The sequence below is a fragment of the Stigmatopora argus genome, chromosome 6, assembly GCF_051989625.1.
Source record: "Stigmatopora argus isolate UIUO_Sarg chromosome 6, RoL_Sarg_1.0, whole genome shotgun sequence".
Classification (NCBI taxonomy): domain Eukaryota; kingdom Metazoa; phylum Chordata; class Actinopteri; order Syngnathiformes; family Syngnathidae; genus Stigmatopora; species Stigmatopora argus.
Genome location: NC_135392.1, coordinates 7,076,380 through 7,101,135, shown reverse-complemented (window position 1 = coordinate 7,101,135; position 24,756 = coordinate 7,076,380). Strand labels below are relative to the sequence as shown.

At 38.3% G+C, this 24,756-nt stretch overlaps 1 protein-coding gene across 2 annotated transcripts in view; it reads left to right on the top strand.

Annotated features, from left to right (window-relative positions):
• Positions 1 to 1,865: 1,865 nt before the first annotated feature.
• Positions 1,866 to 24,756, top strand: part of LOC144075259 (low-density lipoprotein receptor-related protein 1-like) — an 88,942-nt gene continuing 66,051 nt past the window's right edge. Inside the window, exons 1-2 of one of the 2 annotated variants that reach the window (XM_077602116.1) lie at positions 1,866 to 2,447; positions 14,418 to 14,540. In XM_077602116.1, coding sequence (XP_077458242.1) covers positions 2,351 to 2,447; positions 14,418 to 14,540 — 220 coding nt within the window. In that variant the 5' untranslated portion in view covers positions 1,866 to 2,350. The remainder of the gene's footprint in view (positions 2,448 to 14,417; positions 14,541 to 24,756) is intronic. The other variant, XM_077602117.1, reaches the window with a different exon arrangement.

Sequence of the window (24,756 nt, the reverse complement as noted above, 5' to 3'; positions counted from 1 at the left end):
AGTAACAGTAATGATACAGTTTGCATTTTATATTTGCAGTTTGAACTAATGAAAATTTTCCCATTCTCTCTCATTCAGAGTGATTTGGGTATTTCTGCCATCTGCTGGTCACTAGAACTAAGTGTCACCCGTTAAAAAAAAATCACCCGTATGTATATGATAATGGAAAGAAAAATACACCCAACATTTTCCCCCCAACTTAATTCAACATGAAATCAGCCTTTGGGGAGGCAAGATGTAATATCTAATCATAGACATGGACTTATATCAGACAATTAAATGGTTAACTTTAAAGCAGTATAGAATCTAAATAATAGCCCTCCTAATCATTATTTTGATTGCGAAATGTGTGAGTATATGTCTTCCACTACACTTCTCTTTGGGTTCAGTCATCTTAGCAAAAACATCTGGCGTGACCACGTTTGCAAAGGACCAATGAATGTGCTAAAATAATCTATGCGGTGCTTTAAAAAGCCAAGAATGTGGGGAGACAGAATAATTGCGTGCAAGACAATAATTTATCTTTGTTTGATAGAAGCCACCGTTAACTGGAAGGCTGGAGACCAAATAATCGTTTTGGTGTATATAGTAAGTAAAGTACTACTCTTATTATCTCATCTTTCGCTCCCATCGACACAAAGAACTCTTTGTTCCTACGGACACTGATATTATAAAACCTGTAGGTGTCACTGTAGGGCCGTTTATCGCACATCTTGCGTATTTGCGTGTCCACGTGTACCAAAAATAAGCACTGTGCGTGTGTTTACATTAGAATGTGATATTTACCTTAACACTTCGATGCTCTCTCATCAAGAGTTACTAAATAACTTCAATAAATTGACTTATATAGCTCCTGCAGTAAATGGAAAGAAAGCAATGCAAACGTTTTTATTGTTGTAATATTATTTATTTCAATAATGTTACTATTATCCTCCCCCAGAATCTTGCAAGGCATGCATTTTTATTTTCTCTGATATTTAGGCTAATTGGGACCTGATGAGTGTAAAAACAAAGAAATATCTTTTTACATGATGTAGTTTCTGAAAAAAAAAATATGTCCACGTCATAAGTGGACGCCAGGCCCTTGTAGTCCAAATTTAACTTTGTAGTCTTGTGACAACCAAAAATGTGATGTCCACACATGTGGACGCCAGGTGCTAGGAGGTTAATATAATCAGCAGTAGTATTAGTAGTATAGTAGTATTTATTTACTTAAAGGAGAAACGATCATGATTTAATTTAAGATCATTTATGATATTGCAGCGTCAATCTATTTGTATTTTTGTTGTTGTAAAATATAACTTTTTGGGGGGTTCAAGTTTCTAGGTTTTTAAGTGCAGCTTTTTGTTCCTAAGACCAATGGATGTTGTGCTGAAACGAGAAGCACCTGACTGCAATCCACTGATTGCACTTCTTGCATACCACATTTGTGGAAATGTATCACACATGACTTAAAGCAGGCATGTTAAAACTTTATGTTCAAGATCTACTTTTCCAGGAGTTAACTTTCCACAATCTATCTTTTTTACAGGCCACTGACAAAGTTTAGCAATTATGTAATGATATAGCTCGCATTAAACTCTATCAACAGGGGTGTGTGAAAATCTTAAATACAATAAATACCACCCCGTGAAACGACTCTCACTATTTCTCAATAAATTCCTGTGGAAAAAAAACCCTTCTGGCAACATCATTCTTTTGCAATCCGAACAAAAACATGCGTGCAATTGGAACAAATGCTCGTAGAAGAGGTTCATTTGACAGGGTGGATGTGTAAATTGCTTTCGGGGGAGGATGATGGAGAGCGGTGGGAGGTGGTGAAGGAGGAGGAGGAGGTGGAGAAGCAGGAGGAGGAGGAGGAGGAGGAGGAGGGCTGGCCGACGTCACTCTCCAGAACGTTGGCTGACGCTGACGGCGCTCGGAGCTTTCAGCTCGTCAATCTGTGGCCAGCGGCGGCAGCGACGACCGGGTGAGTGAGCTCGATCCCCCACCAGCTTCTTGACGCACTCAACTCTTCTCCTCCGCCGGAACCAGAAGCACGCCGGACGGGTTGCACGCTGAGCGCTTGCAGTTCTAGCGCACAAGCCAGGCTAGCTGAGCCGGCTAGCCTTCGTAAGGGTCGCCGGGTTGTCCATGCATCCGGGGAGCCCCGAGGCAGCCCCGGGCTGGCTGGGAGAAGAAGCCTTCCAGCCTTGACACTCACTCACTCACTCAATCGCGCACTGTTTTTGCACGCGGTGGCGGTGCATAGCCGGCGAAGAGCATCTTCTCGCCTGTCTGCAACCCTTGCAGTTTGACAGCTCCAAGAGGCGATTGATGACTAAAATTCCCTCCATATAGACCCCCAAAAATGTTGCGCACCGCGGCCAACGTGCTGGCTGCAGGGCTGCTCGTCTTAGGAATGTTGCACAGCTTGGAAGTCGTCTCACCATCCAGGGCTGTTGATGGTAAGCGGTCTTGTTATGCATTCATCACCCGCCGTGTTGTTGTTATTGTTGATGTTTTAACTTTGTGAGCGCAACGACTTGCACGAGGTTAATGCAACAATTTAAATGGATCTTTTGTTTGGGCCACATGGGAATATTGCAGTGTCACACTCAGCTTTCCTCTGCAAGATTGGAACACATACACACTGACTTTCATTGAGAAAATGATGGTTCCTAGCCCAGGAGCTTTTTTATTTTTTTATTTTTAGGTGATGCACGATACATGTTTTTGTGTACATATTTAATGACAGTGGTGATGGTATGCTTTAAATCAATTGGTTCAAGCATTGTGGCCCCCAGACACTGTAGGCACATATATTCTAGGGGTCTGCAGCTATACTTTGGGGGCCCGGAATTGTCAGCCACTTAAAAAAAAGTACAAATCATATTGGTGAAATACTGAACTCTGTTTTCCATGGGAAAAAATATATCATACCTTTTTTTTGTCCTTGAGTAACCAACAAAAGGTAGGTTGATTTATCAAACTATAGATTTTTTTCTCCCAGAAATGTGTCATAAACACATTGCAAACTTGTTCTGTTCTTACATCACGAATCGCTACCATCTGGCAAGTTTTGACGCAATAACATTTTTCCAAGTTTAAAATTTGCATTGAAGTTGCATTTGGGCTCCCCAGTTGAAAATACTGTAAAATATTATAAAAATGAATTCATCCTCATTATGACTTAATCCTGTTAAAATACTTTAGATTCTCAATTAATCATAACTTTAAAAATATGAATGTGTTATTGTACCCAGATGGCATTTTTTCTTGAACAGAAATTAACATTTGACAGATGGAATTTGTTTTTAATTGGGATTAGGATCATAAAGTGGTCTTCCCATGTGTTGTTTTAGCCAGTAGGTGTCTACAGAAAACTCATCTACTATGTGAAATAAGACCCTCCCTTATTTCCGCAACTGACCTTGCACACCTTCACAGTCTGGAACAACTTATGGAAAACATTAAAAGCTTGCAATTCTACTCACGCACACCTTGGTTTGATGGTAAAGGAAATGGCTGATATTGATGTTCAAAAATGGACATTTGTTATTTGAAAAAAAATCAGTTACCATTTCAGACAACCATTTAATGAATACAAACCTCTTTTAAAACAATGTACAATTTCCATCTGACATCCTATCCTATATTGGAGGACTTTTTAGCCACGTCTGTTTTAAATCATCAGATAGATTTTAAGAGCTTCAACATTCAACCAAAAACCTTTGAAGTGATGATACTGCACTTGATAAAATCAAGCTCAAAGACTACATTGGGCGACCTTGTGTTATGAATAACTTCCATGCTTCCACGCTGGTGACGTAACAAAATTTCCGTGTAACTCGGATCTAACTTTTAAAGAAAAAAAATTACGTCAATGTATACTTTGTATAAAAGAACTAAAATACTCTGCGATCGATTGGCCACCGATTCAGGGTGTCCCCCGCCTCTGACCCGGAGACAGCTGGGATTGGCTCCAGCACCCCCCGCGACCCTAATGAGGATAAAGCAGTTCAAAAAATAAGATGAGATCTATTTTCAACATAACATTGTGAAATGTGTGTTTGACAAATTGTTTCACTTTCACAACTTAACTTAACTATTCTATCCCAAGCCTTGTCACGTTAACTTTTTTTCAAACGTGACAAATCCGATCCAGAGAATTAAGTCATTTCATTTTTCTCTTACATGCAGTGAGTTGTTTTGCCATGTGCTGGACAGCCAAAGACCCACAAGCCCTTGGTTTAATTGGGTCTAAACTGCTTTTTGTTTCTTAGAGGAGACCTCAGTGAACAGTCTCAAATTGTTCAGCAAACTCTGTTAATTGGGGGCTTAGTAGAAAAGGCCCTAATGAAGGAATTCAGATTACTTGGCTGTACAAAACAATGTCATTGCAAAACATACTGCACGTTGTACTTGCTTTATTTTGCTATTATAACTTCTTGTATATCTTCTCTACATTTGTTGTCTTAGATAAAAATTTCCTTGCAAAGAAACTTAATAATTACCCCCTTATGGCCTCAGTTGTAACTTTTTCTCAGAACAATGTCATTTGGCTGATTTGAGACCAACGTCACCCTTGTACCGCATGGCCAAAAGGTTCCCATTTGACAGTTTGCTGACAAATTGAAGCAATACAAAAAAACAGTGTTTATCTGGCACCTTGGTTTTGCCCACTTAAATTGAATGTGAATGTGGAACATACATTTTCAACTGTGTTTATTGGAGCTTATTCTGTGGTTAAATAGTTAATTTGACAATGTAAAGTAAATACTTTGCATTCCCTGTGGTATATAATCTTGTACTCTGGTCAGTGGATATTCTGAGGAAAAAAATAACAAGCAAGGCTCAATGAAATCCTGCTACAATATCACACCGATACTTTCAGAATGAGAAGTATAGTATCAAATTCGTCATAGTAGTTGAAGCTGGAGATTAATAATATTCACAGAGTTAGTTCATGTCTCGTGTGCTATGGATGTAAATATTTTTTTACACTGTTAAATGCTACATTACAGCATAAATCCTTTTGACATACATATTTTCTCATTTAATTTAAAATGTTTGACTGTAGTTGAACTAAATGGAAAGCTTTGTAAATGGATTTCTTAATTAGTGTGTAGAATTCCTACAAGCCATTTGTTATCATTGTGGACATGATATGAATGGCTAACTCAGTCAATTTTCTTAATGGGAAAGTATGCACTACATTTTCTGAAGAGGTTCATTGAATAATAAAACCGATTACTGATCATTATTAGATTTGGGTTATCTCCTTTGGGTAGGGTCTGCTCAAGATGAGTTATGTTAAAGTTAAGCTAATTGACAACCGGTTTCTTACAAATGAAGATGAACTACAGTGATTATCTCTTAAAAATGAATAAATAAACAAAAATAAAACAGTTAAGCATGTTTCATAAGAATGACTACTGTAACCCACACGAGCCCAGACAGAACATGCAAATACCAGACAGTGAGGACCAACCTGGGATCGAGCCCTTGACCCCAGAACTGTGAGGCTGATGCTCTATCCACTTGTTCATAAAAAGTATTTCAATATCTAAGATTTTACTCCGACAAAATTTAATTTCCGTGGACCCCGGACAACTACAGGTTCATGTGGTTTAAAAACAAGTAATGTAGCGATTTTATTCGCTTAATTTTATGACTTTCCCCTCCCAAAATTATTTCAATTTTTTAATATTACGTGAAAAGCAGTTTTGTGGTCACACAGACTTTATGTTGCCAAAAAGTTGATCCCCTTGAAACCCAACAACTTCCAGATTTTAATCTTGTCCTTATTATGATTTGAATCTTGAACTATTACATTATGGTCTTCTTGTTAGTCACATTTCAATGCTAACATCGTAATTTACAAATAATCTCTTGAGATATTACAATGTATATCTTCTTGGCAAGTAATTTCCCACGTCATACCAGACCATCGCTCATGGCATACCAATGCGCTACAGCACAGTGGTTGGCAAACACCGCACTAGGCCCTTTGCTGTGTTGTCAAACTCTGTTTTATCATCTGGACCCAAATAAGCCGAAACAGCAGCAGAGCCATTTTTCTTTTTTTACAACTCTTGTAGCACCCACACACACTTCTTGTAGTCACCATCTTTCATTGCCCCTTGAAGAGCAAGAGAGAATGCTGACATTGTGCCATGTTATATATATGTACCGAATTGAGATCTTCTTGTGTGGTTATAGCCTTCCTACTGTTGGATACACACATCTTGTTAGATAAATCCTTTGCAAATCATATATTGTGTATGCAGGGTTTTTACAGCACAGGATCAGTAGAGGAATTATTTATGTTGAGCTGAAAGGAAGAACAAATAAATATAAAGTCTTATCTTCAGGTATATCATATCCACTCCATTCACTTGAAGGTAACATTCCTGCAATGAGGATATAGAAAAAGATGTTTGTTTTGTTGTAGGAGGTGTACTCTTACCTAAAATGATTGATTCTTTAGTGTTTGTCGCTACTTCATCTTCCAAATTATTATATATGGTAAAATTTCGAGAATATCAGCTGCCCATTAAAAATATCTGTCAATAAGTCCCTTTTTATAGTATGCTGAATGGGGATTATACATGATGTCCCGAGAATTCAGTACTCAATTGTAATGCTGCTGCAGTCCCCTTCTTGGTAATTAAGTGCATTATTTTCCTCTGATCATTAATGTACAAAGTAATCACCGGCAGTTTTCTCACCCGCTGCCTCATTGATGAGAGATAATTCCTTGCACCTAGAGCGAATTTTAAATTGTTCCAGTAGCAGATAAAATATATTCTATTGTAAGAATCGTCTAAAATATATGTCAGCCATTTTATTTTTCACTTGGGTTTGACTGATATTCTCTTTTTCAGTGGTAATGTGTGAATGATCACATTGGTAGCCGTTCGAGAATCGTATGAGTAATTCCTAGTATGGAATAATAGATGTACTACATGCACCTGATAGGAAATTCAAATACTGTATAACAGTTCACCACCCTCACAAAGTTTTGGATTATTATTATTATTAGATTATTGTATAATAAGCATATTTGATCTAGTAGAAACATGAAAATAAAAATAATTTTCTATAATTATGTATATATATATATTTTTTGTATTTTGCAGCGATTAAATGTTTCCATTCTCTGTCAAAGTAGCTAAATACTAGTAGTCCCAATACTTTATCAGAAGCACCTTGCAATATTAGGAAATGCAATTCTACACCACAAGCAAAGTTAGGCCTTTTAATAATTTTGTGTTTGCACAGGTTTGAGGTGAATTTAAATCAGGGCTCATTATTTAAACAGGATCAGGAATATAATATAATGGAATCCAGAACATTAATAGAGTAAATATAAAATGTTAATTAAGCATTGCCTGTGGTGTAAAAAAATGTCAATTAGCAATATGGGAAATATAGTGTAGAGACAGCTCACACAAAGTTATGGTTTATATATTAACATTTTAAATTACCTTGACCTATTCAAATCAGCAATACACATGATAATATCATAGCAAAGTGACCACTGAGTTTAGTCTTACGAGATCTCATTAACAGGTTGGAGGAGATATATAGAAAATATCACAGAAAGCTTTAAAGTTATAGAGATGTTTGGGCATTTTCTTAGATAAAACACCTATTGTAAAATTTGCTGCTCTGCTCCCCACATCAATTTGATTGATTTATGTTGTGGCAGAAAATGCATGGCGACACAGGTGAAAGAAGATTCTAGAGATTTTTTTTTTTGCCATTTGGTGATCCATGCAAGTTGACCTTGCCTGGATTTTACAAAAGGGAGCAGAAGAATTGAATATAATCTGCTTTAATATTTCTCTTTTTGTAGTTTATTTAACTAAGCTTAATTGTCATCTTTCTCACTTTTCAACTATTATCAGCCTGTGGTTTTATGGTGGTGGTGTTTGAGGGTTTTTGTCTAAACCAACTTTGTTGATAATTGTGGATCACATCTTGGGCTTTTCTTAAATTTTCCCATCCTGATGTATCCCCCCACTGATATTGATGTTATCCTTATGTGAACGTTAAAGAGGCCACAGTCTTCATCCTCAGGCTTCTAGAGGAATCCAACACAAATATCTGCCTTGGCTAATGACAGCTTTGGGGCTTTTTATGTACTGAAATCTCAGCCAGACATCCATGTTGCTCTTAATTAAGTTCACTTGTGATTACTCCACTTTGTTAAGAGGTTGTCTCGCTCTGTACCACGAATGATTGTTACTTTGTTCCCAGAACGGACATGTAAAAAAACAAACATTCTTCATGTTAAGTCTCCATCTGTATGTTTTTTTTAAACAATAGGTTTTATACTCAGCTAATTAATCATTGTAAAAGCATTCACGTGTGTGGATTTCATTGTTGTTTAAAAAAAAATACATGCTTAAATTAAACATAGATGCAACCAGCATAAACCAACCCATAATAAACATCCAAAAGACACAGGAGACGGAAAAAGAAGAATATTGTAGCAAGATGAGTGTGTACATATTACTCATTGGTCACATCTTTGGTAAAATTCCACAACGAAAGGCAGTGCTTTCTGCCTTTTTCCTATCATGTGTTGCCACGACCAGGAACTCAAATCGTTTGCTTGGCATATTATTTTGTTTTTGCTCATATTGCCTTTCCCACACAAGCCATCCATTTTGGTGAATTATGGTGAATGCACTGACCTGATTTCAAACCTACTTTGTCTGCATGTCACACTTGTGCAAATTAATCCAATACAGAGATTGTGTCAGAGAATATGACTTTTATTTAGGGTGACTGTGTGAGATGAGAACATTTTACACTATGTATATTGCAGTCCACAATGTGAACTTTCAATTCACAGTTTTAGAAACAAGTGTAGCTCCCCACTGCAAACTGCAACTCCAATGCTAAACAATGTGAAAGGAATAAATTTCTCGAGTGTCTGTCAATTGAAGCTTTTGTATTGGATCTGATTAGATTGCACAAGTAGTGCTGCTGAGTGTGTAAATGACTTAAACACGTGACCGGATGATTCGCCGAAAGACGTTTCGCCGACGGACAGGTCGCCGAATGGACGTTTCGCCGAAACATCCGTTCGGCGAAACGTCCGTCGGCGAAACGTCTTTCGGCGAATCATCCATGTACCCTTAAACCAGTAAACTTAGCTATCCACAAGTTCTGTATTAATTTGCTGTAAGTGAGCTCTTCTCTCATTTTTACAGTTTGCACAATCTATGCTGAAATTGGTTATTTAATGTGGACGTCTGGGGCTCCTCTGTTTTGTAACATGACAAATTAGAAAACTCAAGCCAACCCTTGCCCTTTGGTGGATGGCTTCTGTTGCAAAACTTTTTTTATGCTTTAATCTTGGTGGAGGATGAAGTGGTGTTTTTTGTTGCCACACTGGTGAAAGTCAATATTTTCCTTATTTTTATTCAAAGAAGTTTGGGCAAGTCTAAAAAGTTTTGTATGTAGAATGCTGTCAGATTTGTCAGAAAAAAAGTATTAAAGAAAAGATGAATTTTTCAGGGTACAGCCATTGTATTGGTTTTCTTATAATGTCTGCGCCTGTCAGAATAAATATGAGAAGTTATGTTGTGGTATCTTTTGTGCCTTTAAGAAAGGCCATAAGTTGTAACTGAGGCATTTCATATTTCTTTTCCCCCACCCTACAAATACTTTTGAAATCATAATGAACAGTAAACTTGGCTTGGCAGGATAGAGAAAAATCAATGTTTAGATAGTGAAAGTATGTCCTATCTTTGTAGACTAAACTCAGTGATTTTTAACCCCAGTAGACATTGCAAGAGTCTCTAAATGTTTTGAATAACCTCACTATGCAATTACCTCAGCCAACACGCCCACCTGGTGTTTTTGTGTGCCCTGAAGTTTCTATTATTTTCAATACTTGAGACTGGAATCATTATGGTACCATGACTTGAGAATGTCACAATACGGTTGTTACTGCTTTTGTTTATACATATTTCATAACTGTCTTCGTGTAACTAAGAAAAGTTACAAAAAGACCATTTGACAATGTAAACAAAAGTTTTAATTATGGTTACAGATGTGCGCACACCATTTTTGACAAACTATAATTTTAATCTAACAGGATATTTTGCGGAACTGAATGTTGCTCTTGATTCTAAAGAGAGGGTGTAAATTGTGTTGTGTTGTTGACAGTGCAAATCGTTGGCAACTTGTCTGAGGGTGCTTCAGGTCAACTAAGCTTACTGCAAAAACAGTATTGAAAAGGCGTAAATGGTTGATTCATGGGTTTGCATTCTCAGAACAACATTACCTCAGCTAAGGCAAGTATTGATGCATCCAGGCTATGCAACAAAACGGCAGTAGGCAGTGTGAACATTGTAATTCATGCGCACATTGTTCCCCATAATGCCCACTTCCTCAATATATAACTCTTTTTTTAGCATTCATATACGTATATTAGGCCGCTAGATTGGAGCAGGTTTGCTGCTATTTAACTCATCCCTGCAGGGGAAAATCTTTTTCCTTTCTGCTTTAATGTAGAGGTGAAGGAAAAGGGTCAGGAACAAATCTCCCCTCCTGGCGCTAGTGCATGTCATCTCTCTCAAGGCCGTTTCAATTGAGACCATCCGTCTAGTTGAAGGAAGCTTTCCTTGTAATAAAATAACTTCTGCGGTCAACTCTGAAAGGTGGATGTGCACCCCTGTTGACAGTGTGCAGCCTCAATGTCTGCTGGAAGTTTGGAGTGCCCCTGCTGCTCACCAAATGCAGACATCTAACTTATTTATAGCCATGTTGTGGGTGTGAGGAAATTGGGCTGTGGCAGGAGGAGAGGGTGGTGTTTGTATTTGGAAAAGACGCTTCCTCACAACGAGACTGAACACATCTTGAAGCCCAAGCAGTAGAGGTGTGTTTATATCATGCAGCCCAAATGGAGATGAGCCAAAATAGTCTCTACCTTCGTAAACAAACACTGTGCTCATTGATAGCATGTGTGACATTCCTCCATTCCATCTCAGTATCCCACTCAAGCTCTTTTATGACTCCCCTCCACCCCCGTTTTGACTTTCAATCCACCAACTTCCCAAATGCTCCCACTTTATTCAGTTTGTTCTTTTATGTCATCCAATATGATATGTTTCTTTTTAGTATCCTCTACATTCAGGGGTGTCAAACTCATTTTTTGTCGCGGGCCACGTGGTAGTTTCAATTACATCCGGAGGGCCATTATGTCTTCCAACTAGGCTGCCAAAATTGATCGATTAATAAATTGACAGCTTTCTCGATCGTGATAATCGATAGATCATTTTTGGACATTCAAATTAGTACAAATTGTTTGCAATTATTGATTTAAAATGAGGAAACACAGGAAATAATCTACAATCTTCATTAGAATTTCATTATAAAACAGAAAGTTGGCACTCTTCATTTACTTTCTCGGGCCACACAAAATGATGCAGTGGGCCAGATTTGGCCCGCGGGCCGCCCCTTTGACACATGTGCTCTACAATGACTATTTTTCATGCTTTTGTTTGTTATAGTAGTAACAAAAAACACATTTGACACCCTAAGACTATGGAAGAATTATGGGTTGAAATTCCTTCTTTAAATGATGATCAAAAACAGAAATCAAGATGAATCCAATCTTTCCAATCCAATTATTATTTTATGCTCACTGAAGTATATTTTGATGAACCAACGTCACAGCGATCATCGCTGGTTGCCTGTTGAGTATCTCATTGGTTTTCCCAAATTATAGACGGTTATCACCTTATGCAATTATAAAACATAGTCAGAAAGTTAGACTGTAAATGCTTGCTGTTATGCTCTAACATTGACTGCAATGGCTCGCCATTTTTCTCAACAATTTCTCATGGTACAGTAACCCTACCTCCACTTTGCTAACCTCCTGACCTACTTCCTTTAGCTCTGTGATATGTTTCTGTCACCAGCATCTAGAACTCCTCCCACAGCTTTTATTGGAAACAGAGCATCATGCCAGGCTCCAGCATGTCAAGCATCTAAATAAACCATGTGTAGTAGAAAAATGGAGCAAGAATATTTGCCTTCCACAACTGTTGTCGATACATCCAAAAATGCAAACAAACAAGACGTAGGATGAAAATAGTCTAGGCATTTTAGTGTAATCCTGGCTGCTGTTCATGAATAAATCAAAACATTGTGACTTCTCAGACAGAATTTACAACACAACACCCATACAGACACGCATATGTTGTGTGGAGTGTGAGGATGAGTGGAGTTTTATGTCAGGTTGATTTCCTTGTATTTAGCTTGAGCTCCATAGTGGCTCGGTTATAAACATTAATGCTGTCGAACTGCATAGCTGCCTTCATTCCATCAGCTGTGGGCAATAATTTCCCTCTTTCTATCAATGTAGAGGTCACACCAGCATTATTTAATTCTTTTTTTGTAGGTCTGAAACACATTTAGACATGAAAGCGCTTATCAAGGGTTTGACAGGGTCATTACCCGCAGAGGTCTGCCAGTGTTCCAGAATGATTGTGTCCACTTTTCAATCAGGGGTGGGAATTCACACTTGGGCATCAAGAACAGAAAGCTCTAGTTTAGGCTTAATTTGAGATGAAAAAGACCTCTCACTGCTGGTGAAGTCCTAGTGTGCTACGTGTCTATTCGTGCTGTGCCCTTGAGCAATGTGTGCATTGCTTATTTTTAGTAGACAAAACTACATAGTTTAGTTGACTATCTTAGTGTTTCGCTACTACATTGTTAATACTCTTTATTATGTGCTAGTTTTACAATTAACCATAACTAAAAATGACAAAATAACAGCTTGAAGAAAGTTTTCTTAGTCCTTATTTTGAGAACTGTCCAAGCAGTATTTATTTCTTTTCTTTTCTCAAAGGAAAGGGAGAGTGAAATACGGGAGTCAAGAAAAAATCTTTAAATTGTGTGTTTGACTAAGTTAAGGTTACATGAACAGTGCTTATTATTTTTTAGATGGATTCCCTTTTATGCTGATTTTCTTCTACTATGTGGGTCTGTATCCATCAATAATATAAGAAGGTTCACTTTATTACAGTTTTAAATTTAATTTCCCCTGCAGGATTAAAACTGTACCTTTAATATATAGTACAAGCAAAACAATTTTCACTCTAATGCATATATGGATATGCAGGAAAAAGGGAAACTTTCATTATACTAGCTGCTTTTCAGTGTCATAAGGTCTTTCATTAGTCACTGACAACACCTTATTAAAGCAAACTCAATATAAAACCAAAGTTGACTCGCTTTTCCGAGTATGCGCCTATTCATCAATCAATCTTGAAACACTAATATATGGCAGAAGAGTAGTTTGTAATCACTTCAGTCATTTTGTGTTGTATTAGCAAATGACACCACACGTAAACTGAAGTTTGGGTGAAAATTAATATTATACAATGTGTGTACCAGGGTTTATGCTAGGAATAGAAGCATCTCCATTCGAGCACATCGTATGTTGTTAAACCAGTGCTTTTTTTTACTTATTTTTTTTAAACGGTCTACATATAGACAAGATTATCAAACATATCCCTATTTACTCAGAAGAGCAAAATGCCCGAAGACAGTGTAATTTACATAACACCCCCTGATTACATGCACTTACAATCTCTACTATGCCATTCATGAATGGATATGATGCACTTTAGATTTAGAGAAATGCATTTAATCTTTCAGTATTCATTCATTCCTTATCCAAGTCCATTATTACTGGCAGAACAGATATATTTTTAGAAAGATTAAAAGTTGTCCTCAGTATGTACAAAAAGTCAAGTTAAAAAATGGCCCCAAAATCGAGCTATGCACTTTTGTTACACCTATCACAAGTGTTAGTTAGCCAGAATGATTGCATGATCATACTAATATGCGCATACTGTACACAAAGCTTATAATTATACAAAGAACTATCTAAGAAAATACAGTCCAACAAGGAGTCCTCCTCCACATGACTTATATTATTTGTATTTTCGTAAACTGTCTTATTTTTGGACTCTGTACTTAACTAGTTTTGTTTTTTTAAAACATTTTGAAATATACTTTCAATCATGTAAAGCATATTGTGTATGAAACACACATAATGCTGGTTTGCCATTCTTTTCTCTTGGTGACATCTGAAATAGTCTGTGAGAATGTAATTTCTTTTCATTTTCCCTAAATATAATTGAAGGGAGTCTTATTTGGTCTCACCATTATGTTGTACAATTGAGCAAACTCCCCTGAATGCTTTTTTTCCCCCAAGATATTTTTTTTGGTCCAACCCTCTTTCCTTTCCGTGAGTTAGCAACCATTCAAGCAATAATTGGAGCCAGTAGCAGTAAACAAAATGATGCATCCGGCTAATGAAACATCAGGAATAAAAATATTTTTGTTCTGATATGATTGTAGTTTAGTCGCTTATTGTATTCTGTTTTTTTGTTTTCCAGCTCCAAAGACCTGTAGCCCAAAGCAATTTGTATGCAAAGATGGCGTGACATGTATCTCAAAAGGATGGCGCTGCGACCGCGAGAAAGACTGTCCAGACGGCTCAGACGAGGAGCCGGATGTTTGTAAGTGTTCTCTAAAAATAGTCCATACTTCAGCAGTACATTTGTTTTTAGTTTACTCTGTCCGAATGCGGTTGGATTTACAGGAAAGTCAACTTTGGCTGTCATCAAAGGGCATTCAGAGTACATCATTATCTAAATCATGTGTCAAAGTGGCGGCCTGGGGGCCAAATCTGGCCCGCCGCATCATTTTGTATGGCCCGGGAAAGTAAATCATGAGTGCCGACTTTCTGTTTTAGGATCAAATTAAAATGAAGAGTATAGATGTATATTAAATTTCCTGATTTTCCCCCTTTTAAATCAATAATTGTAATTTTTTAATCAATTTTTTTCTGTGTTTTTAGTTCAAAAATCATTTGGTAAAATCTAAAAATATATAAAAAAGCTAAAATAAACATTGTTTTAGATCTATAAAAAAACTGAATATTCAGGGCTTTTAATCCAGTTCTTTTAATCCATTTATAAAAAAAAAAATCTAAATATTATATCTAAAATGGTCCGGCCCACATGAGATCTGGTCACCATGAATGTGGCCCGCCAACCAAACTGGGTTTGACACCCCTGATCTAAATGATCATGTATTTTAAAGACTTTGAAATATTTAAGAATGCCTTTTTTTATTTTTAATCATTCATACCCTGCAGTTGATATGCATTAATAACACTTGCTTCATTTGTTTGAAGCAAACACATTTACAAGTAATTTAATGCAGCTTGAAAACATCTACCCTGAATTGGGTGCTGCAGAAATGGGTTTCACTCCGCTTCAATATTTGATCCCCTTAACACTCTCTGACTGTCAAAGATTGATGATCTATTAGATTTATTTGGTGTGGCAAGTGAAAACAATTGAATGTTTTGTTTGCTCTCCCTATAGGTCACTTTGCCTTTAGGCTGCCCCGTAATGGCCAATTAAGAGCTTTTAAATGTTTTCTTTTCTTTTTTAAAAATCTGTGATGAATGAGATTTCCTCTTATTCTTCCGGCGCCATCGTAGGTGCAGTTAATGAGACAAATTCATGGTTTCAAAGTCAACCTGAGAGATTAAATGCGTTCAGGCTGGATCTCTGGGGAAGGAATGAGAGGTGCAGTGTCTCTCTGGTCAACTTTTTAGCAGTATTTTTCCAAGAGGACAGGGGGTTTGGACATAGAGGAAAAAGTGTTCGCCTTCATGTGTGCGTATAGGTTTGACATGTTTTTGGAGGGTTGGCATAGTGTTAGAGACTGGGAGGCCAGGGTGAAGCCTCAAGTTGAAGTCTAGACGCAAAGACTGTAAAAGTTGGTCTGGAAGTCATTATAGACGCGCCCACAGCAATGGAGAAACCTGCTGTTTTGCACAACCTGCTCTTTCCTCTTTCTCCTCATCAGTGGGCGAGCCTGCGTCCATGTCTCTATCTGGGACAGAAACAACAGTGACTGCATCACTTTTCTCATTCCACGCCTCCCTTTTGCCAGAACTTCAGAAAAACAACACTTGCGGGAATAGTGCCTTGAAGGAGCTTGACTTCACACTGTGGTAGTGGAAAAGCTTGTGAGTCAGAGACGGGCCTAGACTATGTGGCCTAAAGCATTGGTCCGTCAGAATAAAAAATATTAAAGTTTTCAATCTCGCCCTTCTACTTGAAATGAGAAAAGTTGTTATAATAATAATAAATAATTGCCATTATGCGAATTTTTTTTTTGTTGCCGTCGTGGGTGTTGTTCGTGCACCGACCCCACCCCCACACGATTTTGTCTTAAGTTGTCGCCCTCCCCATTAGCCGGTCCGCGAGAAAATATAAAGAGCTTTACCGGTCTGCGGTGAGAAAAAGGTTGGGGACCGCTGGCCTAAAGGATTGGGAAATAGATTTTAACCAATCAGAGGCTGTTGTAGATTTTTTTCAACCTAATTATTTTTCTGTTAATGAAGTCTTTTAGCACAGGTGAAGGAAAATCGTTTTCTGTTACAGCACGGTGTCGGTAAAGTTCATTTTCCATCATGACTACTTGAAAAGTGGCATTATGGTTCACATTTCATCGCTTTTCTAAATACAGAGTCCAAGTAAGGTTATGTGCGTTAGAATAGACTGTAATTGTAGTTATCTTTGGAAGTTGGAACTGTAGACTATTATTGACTCCTGTCCATCATCATACTTTTGTAGATATGGCCATAAGGCTTGTGTTTGAATCACAACCGCCCAATCCACTACCATAATATGAAGGTAGGTTCCTTCACCTCTGTTTTTTGTGATGCATAAGTACATTTCTTGAGGAAGCTTGTTGTTCAACATTGCATAAGAAAGGTTTATTGATTCCTTACGTGGATGCAGTTTCACAGTGGCCCTTGTTAACGGGGTTGGCTATTGCTAGTGAAGTCAGCCACTGTCCACTGCAGCTGCTGTGTTTCTCCCACAATACTGTTCTTTGTACCCCGGGGTGGTGGGCCAGACTGAGATAGAGAGATACTGACAGAGGACAACAAAACTGAACGGTTGCATGCCCTTTTGTACAGATATACATTCCAAATTGATAAAAAATACAAGCCATACACCCTATGACAATCTTCAAGTCAGGTGTAGGGGCTTGCAGTGTTCCCACATTTGAAGTGAGGTTGCCCTGGAAACATGAAGCGTAATGATGATGTTCACAGACGAGGCCTTTAATTAAGGAACTTTTGCAATCTGTTAATACCCAAGCAGCAATGCGCCTTTTAAAATGTTGACAGCCTTTTAATAGGCCAACTTCTAATGTTGGAGTACAAAAGTGACACTGTCTTGCGTCACTTCAGAATATCTAATAAGGTGTTTTTATCTGGGCGGCATGGTGGCGCGAGTGGTTTGCGCGTCAGCCACACAGCTCTGGGGTCCTGGTTTCAAGTCCAGGTCGGTCCACCTGTGTGGATTTTGCATGTTTAGCCAGCTGCCTGTGTGGGTTTCCTCCCACATTCCACAAACATGCATGGTAGGCTGATTGGACACTCTAAATTGCCACTAGGTATGGGTGTGAGTGTGCATGGTTGTCCGTCTCCTTGTGCCCTGCTATCGGCTGGGAATTGAGCCCATATATTGGTTACAGTGCTCTGTCCTGAGAAAGGAAATTAAGTGTTTGATCTTGACACTGTTGCATTAAACCCAAATAAGAGTTTGTGCTTATCAAATAATTGAATTCCCTCCTTTTCTTCAGTAACAATTGATTCTGTGGTAATTGCCAGACATGGTCTATCAAGAAAATGTAATCACTTGCATACTTTGTGTAATAATTATTTGTAGAGTGACGTTCATGCACAGGGCTAAAATTTGCTGAAGTTAACAGTAAAAGCCATCACATCAATTATTTGCGCCGTTTATTCAAATGGAAAATGCAGGCAAACTGGCCTTATCCCTGCTGACTCTGGGCAGTAGGTGGTGGACACCCTGTCCTAGTTGTCATCGATGTACAGAGAACATTTCCTGAAGTTTGGCAGACAATTCACATTTCTCAAGTTCGGGGTATTTGATTCCGTTTTTAGTAGCTCGTAACTTTAGCCAAACAGCACTAGCAGCCAAATGTCAGCATATGAAACACTATATTTAATGATGTGCTGGTTTGCCCCACCATTTTAGGCCGTTTTTAGACTAGTTGGGCCAAAGTTGCCCCCCAGAGATGAACACGAAGGGCCAGACTGTTTTCAGCCCGAAAAAGCGTGTCAGGGGTTTAAACTGGGAAAAAAAGATCATTATGTAATCCCAGCAGGGCTCCCGACAGACAGTGTTTGGGAATGCCAGAGGCACTCTAAGGGGACATGAGAGAGCCTGGGACGACAGAAGGGATTAGAATGCAGCCCTGTGTCCAAGATGAACTGTTATAAAATATTTGGACTGTGAAGTAAAGGCATATACACAGACGCAGAACATCTGCTTTGGACTGGTGGCTTGGTCTTTTAGAATAACGCCCCCTGTATGACATTACTACCACTTTGAAAAGCTGTTTAATGTTGATCTTCTCGTGCTCCTCCACCCGACATGTCATGATAGTGGCTCTTTAGTGAGACATCAGCCACCTGGTTTCACTGAAGATCACACTCTTGGGTCGGTCGGCATCGTCGTTACACATCTGTTTTAAATAATAGCATGGAGGGCCCAATTTTTGTACTGGTAGATGACCTCTACTAGCCACCTTTTCCCTGCATTGCAAGCAGTCTTTGGACCCCAGGGTGTTGGGCTAGATGGAATGCCCCCCACCATGAAAATACTGCCTTTAGTTTGATTTCTGACATAAACACAGAAGCATATTGTATCAATTGGGTTCCCGATTGTGTAATGCACACTTGTTTGCTGGATTGAGAGAACTAAATGGTTGCTCATCAAGAAACTTAAACAGAATATACGCCAAATGCTTTGAATCACAGTTTTGTATATGTTTTCCTATACTGTATGGTGGCGCTGTGCTCAAAACCACACTTTCTGCAACAAGAATTTACCATGACCAAGATAAGACCCAGAGTTTTGGCAAGCTTGACAGAGACAAGACCAGCCCCCGTTTGCTCCTGCTCCCAGGGAAAAATTCCTATTCTATCCCAATCCTAGGTTTGAGTCAGAAATGAAATCCCATGCCATCTCACTCCTGTAGAATGACTCCCAATCGCAATACATACCCTGTTCTTTTCGGCCAAGCGTGTTTTATGCAGTTTAAAATCGGATTTAAACCATAAACAGTTTTCTGTTAAATATAATGTTTTATAATATAAAAGCGATATGTTGCCATAACACATTTCAAACAAAAGGCCTAACAATGCCTTTAATGCTGATTTTGCCATCATTTGTTCATCACATGTTATTGTTTTATGGTTGTGAGTCAGATGGAAAGAGTAATTCTATTCATATGCCAACGCATGTCAACATAGCGTTGGTCTACAAAAACAAGACTATTGTTTGTTTTCTTGGCATGGGAAAAAATAGCAACATGAAACAAAAAGAACTGATTGTTTTGTTTGTATTCATTTGGAAAATTAATTTACCACAGCAGTAATATTATACGTCAGTTTTCATGATCTAAGATCAAACTGATTAAATTGTAATCATACAAGAGCAGTGATGGTGGTATTAGAGCACATGTATCAAAGTGGCGGCCCGGGGGCCAAATCTGGCCCGCCGCATCATTTTGTGTGGCCCGGGAAAGTAAAACATGACTTTCTGTTTTAGGATCAAATTAAAATGAAGAATATAGATGTATATTAAATTTTCTGATTTTCCCCCTTTTAAATCAATAATTGTAATTTTTTAATCATTTTTTTCTGTGTTTTTAGTTCAAAAATCATTTTTTAAAATCTAAAAATATATTTAAAAAAAGCTCAAATAAACATTGTTTTAGATCTATAAAAAACGGAATATTCAGGGCTTTTAATCCAGTTCTTTTAATCAATTTATTAAAAAAATCTAAATATTATATTTAAAATGGTCCGGCCCACGTGAAATCAAGTTAACGTTAAAGCGGCCCGCGAACGAACCTGAGTCAGACACCCTTGTATGCGATTCATCTCAAACAATTTTTCATTCGTATAGTATGTATACAGTATAATCTAAGCCAATGATAGTATATAATAACTCTCCCTGTATATTGTTTATGAAGTAGGGAATTAACACGAGCACATTTCACACATTTGTATGTAAACAAATAAACATTTTTTTTGTCAGATGTTGTCCTACCATACCTTTCTATTCTTCCTGTAAACTAAAAGAATCAAACGTCCCAGGATTCTATTTTGGAAGTGCAGGTGATTGATTTTTCCCAGCCTGACCCAGAAAACCTGTTCTTTTGCTTTAGAAAGATCTCTTTAGTGACAATAGTAGTAGTTTAACTTTTCTGACAGGCTGTGTCCCCTCAGGAGGTATAGTTATAGTTTCTTAAATAATTTATTGTCATCTGTTTGGCTGAGATCTGTGAAAAGATTAGGGTGATTATATCAGGTGATTTACTTCAGTAGAAAGTGTTTTAATGTTTAGAGCAAATTGTTGGGAAATTGTCATTTTATATACATCTAGAGAATTCAGTGACACCTGTTGCCATGGCGAGTTGTTACATCACTCCCAAGCGTAATGTGTGGGTGGCATGGGAAGAGCGGCATAATATAATCTGTGACTAATAAACTGCTCTTGTAGTTGGAAGAAGTCATTTCATTGTCAGTTGATATGGTAATGTTTTGACAAATGAAGATGAAATCAACTCTCAGTGAAGAGATACCACTAGAATTTAAATGACTCATCAGCTACTTGCTGCATTTCCCAGTCTTGCTTTTTTTCATACTTTAGCTGGGCCTGCAACAAATACTCGTGTTATTTTTTTCTCTCTGACCACCTACAGCCAGTTATGTTGTTTTTAGGCTAGAGTTATCTGAAAATATGTTAACGGATGCGTATTTTGAACTTGTTCTTACTTAAACCTAAGTATGTTTGTTCTTGGTTTCTGATCAAACAAAAATGTGACTCATACTCCAGTGCATCTGTTGACATAAGAGTTTTTCAATTAACTATATTCTAAAAAACTAACACCACAGATTGTCAGTGGTCAGAGAGAAACAAAATGCACAAGATAAGTCGCACTTGAGTCGCAGGCCCAGACGAACTATGAAAAAAAGTGTGACTGATAGTCCAGAAAGTTTAATAATCAATCATCAAGACCTCACCACTGGGTCTCATGTCCCTACCACCCCTGTTTCGTCCTCATGCGGCTGTGCCACAGTTCAGATCAAGGTCTGGACACGACCCCGCTTACAACACGGCGGCTCAGCGTGATTTGAATGGGGCCACAGCCGATTTATGTGATCAAACAATGGCTTTATTTCGCGTGGCCTGACTCCATCACACTGCCCAATGGAGCATGTGACCCACCTCTGTGTGCATCGACTTAATGACTCTACACGTGCAAGGTGAAATCGGGCACGTCTTAATCTTACAATTGTTTTCATGCAAAATAATTAACTTTTATGTGCACTGAATATAGCGATCTGGACGAACGAAAATATTCCCAGGCAAGAAAATGTTCAAGTTGTGTAGAAAATAAATGTAGCTTACAATAATGTTAAAATCCCTTTTTAGAAATGATTCTTGAGGACTTCACTAAAGCGTGCTGTCAATATTTTGGGGAAAAAGTATTTTTTGTGTGCTTTCTAGTCTTAAATACATGGTATGTTTTATACATGTGATTTTTAAACATTTCTACTTTGCGTCTTGTATATAGCTAGTAAATGTTTTGCCCATATAATATACATAGTATTCATTGTAAGACTAAAACAATGTCCATCAATCCTATTTTATGCACCATGTACAAAAACGATGAAAAACTTTTTTGGGGGCCCCCAATTACTTCAAAGCTCAAAACAAGGAAGTATTACCGGTCTTTTGATTACTCGTAGTAAAGGGTCGCCTAGCGGCACACCTGAAGCTTGTTATTGAGCACTTTGTATTTGAGCTGTCCTCATGTTAAATCCCTTGACCAAACAGAAGTAGCCTTGGGTCAGCTAGCCTAGAGCCCCGTGTTTTTATGGCTCCCTGTTCTAGAATGTATTAATCCAAAATAGGCGGATTTTTGTCCCATGTTAAATCGGCAGCTTAAGGTCAGGAGACCCAGCACGGGGGCGAAAATCACACGGCACCCTGATCCATTTAATTTACTTGCCCCTCACCATTGTCTTCTGATTCTGGTTCACTTTTTAATTTAGGTGCATAACATTACTTAGTGACTTCAAAATCTATTTCCTTGGTGACATATTTAATCAAAAACAAACGCCAAGGTGCAGTGCTCACCTTGGCTCAATGCCACTGAAAGCTAAAAATCAAGCCAGAAATTATAATTATTGACTCAGTCCAGAACTTCGACAGCCATCACTAAACCTAAACCACTAAATCTGCCTATTATCACCAAAAACATAGTCAGAATTTAGGGATTTCTGTCCAAACAAGACACGGAAAAACTTATCCATGCATTATCTTTTAGTTGATTGGATTATTACAATGGCATATTGTCAAGTCTCAACCAAAAAAGTCAGTCAGAAGGCTAAAGCTTATCCTTAATGCTGCTGCCAGAGTCTTTACAAATACAACGAAACAGGACCATATTACCTTGAAATTGTTACATTGGCTTCCCCGAGTCCAAGAATAGACTGCTGGTCTTCAAAACACTTAATGACCAAAGAACATACTTGATTTTATTTGACCGTTACGACAATGGCGGTTGAGTGAGTCAGTGGTGGCCCTGCGAGCACACAAAAGGCAATTGCCTCTCCACTCGGCTGGGATGTTTTGAATGCGTTTATCGTAAATCTTGAAGTATGTGGGTGTGCAATTTTTAGGGTCTGCTGATTTATCCATGGGGACGCAAACGTTCACTGATATTACATCAATTTAGTTTTTGGATGGACAAAGAAGACTCCCTTTCTTCTCTGGGGCCATAATGTAAAAACTGAGGGTGGAAAAGGCAAAGATACTCCTGCTACACCTAAACAAACAGACAACCATGAAGCTAAGCAGAAAGTCTGTGCAGTGGACTCAATGGCGAACGAGGCACGGGCGTTGTGAAGTTGAAACGTCGTGGGTCGAGGACTCTCTGGATTGAATAATTAATTATATGACCTTAGAAACAATGTTAACTCATGGATAATAATATTTTTTGAAAAGTTGAGTTTCTAGTTTAGTTTATTCATTCATCTTTCGTACTGTACATCCTTGGGTTGCTTGAGCCTATCCCAGTTGAGTTTGGGCGAAAGGCAGACCACACCCTAGACTCGTTGCCAGTCAGCTGGACGGAACACAGAGACCCAGGCGACCATTCGCCCATACAATAATACCACCAACAGCGGGAACCGAGCCCGCGCCTGCCTGCACCAAAGTTGGGCGGTGAACCACTACACCATCAGACAGCGTTAGTTTAGTTTAGTTTTTCATTAATTATTATAGTGATCATTATTCTTTGTTGCTATGATGATTCCAGCTTCAAAAGGGGAAAAGAGTTGTCTTTGTTCTTTGCCTGTTTGTTCTGTTGCCGGGCACTTTGACTTCTAAAGTGTGTGACTGCTGTTGGGAGCGGCTGCACAAAATAATGAAGACAGACTTCTTGCTGAGTCATTTGTCCTTTAGTGGATGAAATACTGGTCAGAGTCACAAGACACCAAAACCTCATCCAGGAAAAAAATCTTCAACCCAGAATGATTCAGTTGAAGAAGCATCTGCGTCTTCTCGATTGTCTTAGCCAATTCACAGTCTTTTTTTAAAGTTATAGTTGCAGAGACCTGATGTCTTCTGTGGAATTTTAGTATGTCTGCCGAGACTGTTGTTTACTCGAGATATATTTTCTCTCTTGGTGATCCCAAGATATCTCTCAGCAAACAGCACCATGAAAGCTGGCAAGCCTCTGCACTGGCATGCTTATTGTGGGTGTTTAGTCTGTGTGGATGTGTGCATACTGTTGAAGCACTGAAGGGGCTCGTTTGGTCTGGATAATAGTGTGTTTGTAGTTCTACATTTTGTAATGGCCACAGTTGCATTGTGGATGTCAGCCAATGGTTCCTCAGCCTAGATGCTAAACAGTAGAAAGAAAACAAAAGCTTGGACTTAAAAAACTATTGCAAAACTTAACAAAACAAACAAATTAAAACAACTTGAGAAAAAAGAAATAAAGAAGGAATGGATTAATGTTGCATTTCTTGAATAGATCTTACATGCCATTTTTTTTATAAACACTATTTTTGGGAGGGACAAAAATTCTGGGCTGATAACATTGTGTGTACTTGTACTATTTTGTGCATATCAACAGATACACAAAACAGCGCAACATCTTACCCATTTTCACCTACAACATACTGTACCAACTTTCAAATGACGCCTTTACGGTTGGCGAAGCAAAACACTTCTCATCTCATTATTATTTCAGTCACATGATTGTCTCATAAAATATGAATTGAGCCTGACTGCCCAGAATGTTGTAGAATCTCATCACTTTTCCATTAAGGCTGTGGGAAAGCCGTATACCCAGGATAAAATTAGAGTCTCAGTAGAACCTCTGTCTTAAAGTGAAGTGCTGTTGAGCTCTACCAAAGTTTTAAAGAAGAAAAAAACTTCAAATGCAATGGACTTCTATCACCATCAATGGCACTTCTGTGGCAGAACATTTGGGTCACAAACTTGACCCCTTTTATTTTTTTCTACGATATATTGAGATATTATTTATTAATTTTTAAAGTTTGAGTGCTGATTGATGCTTGAGGCTACC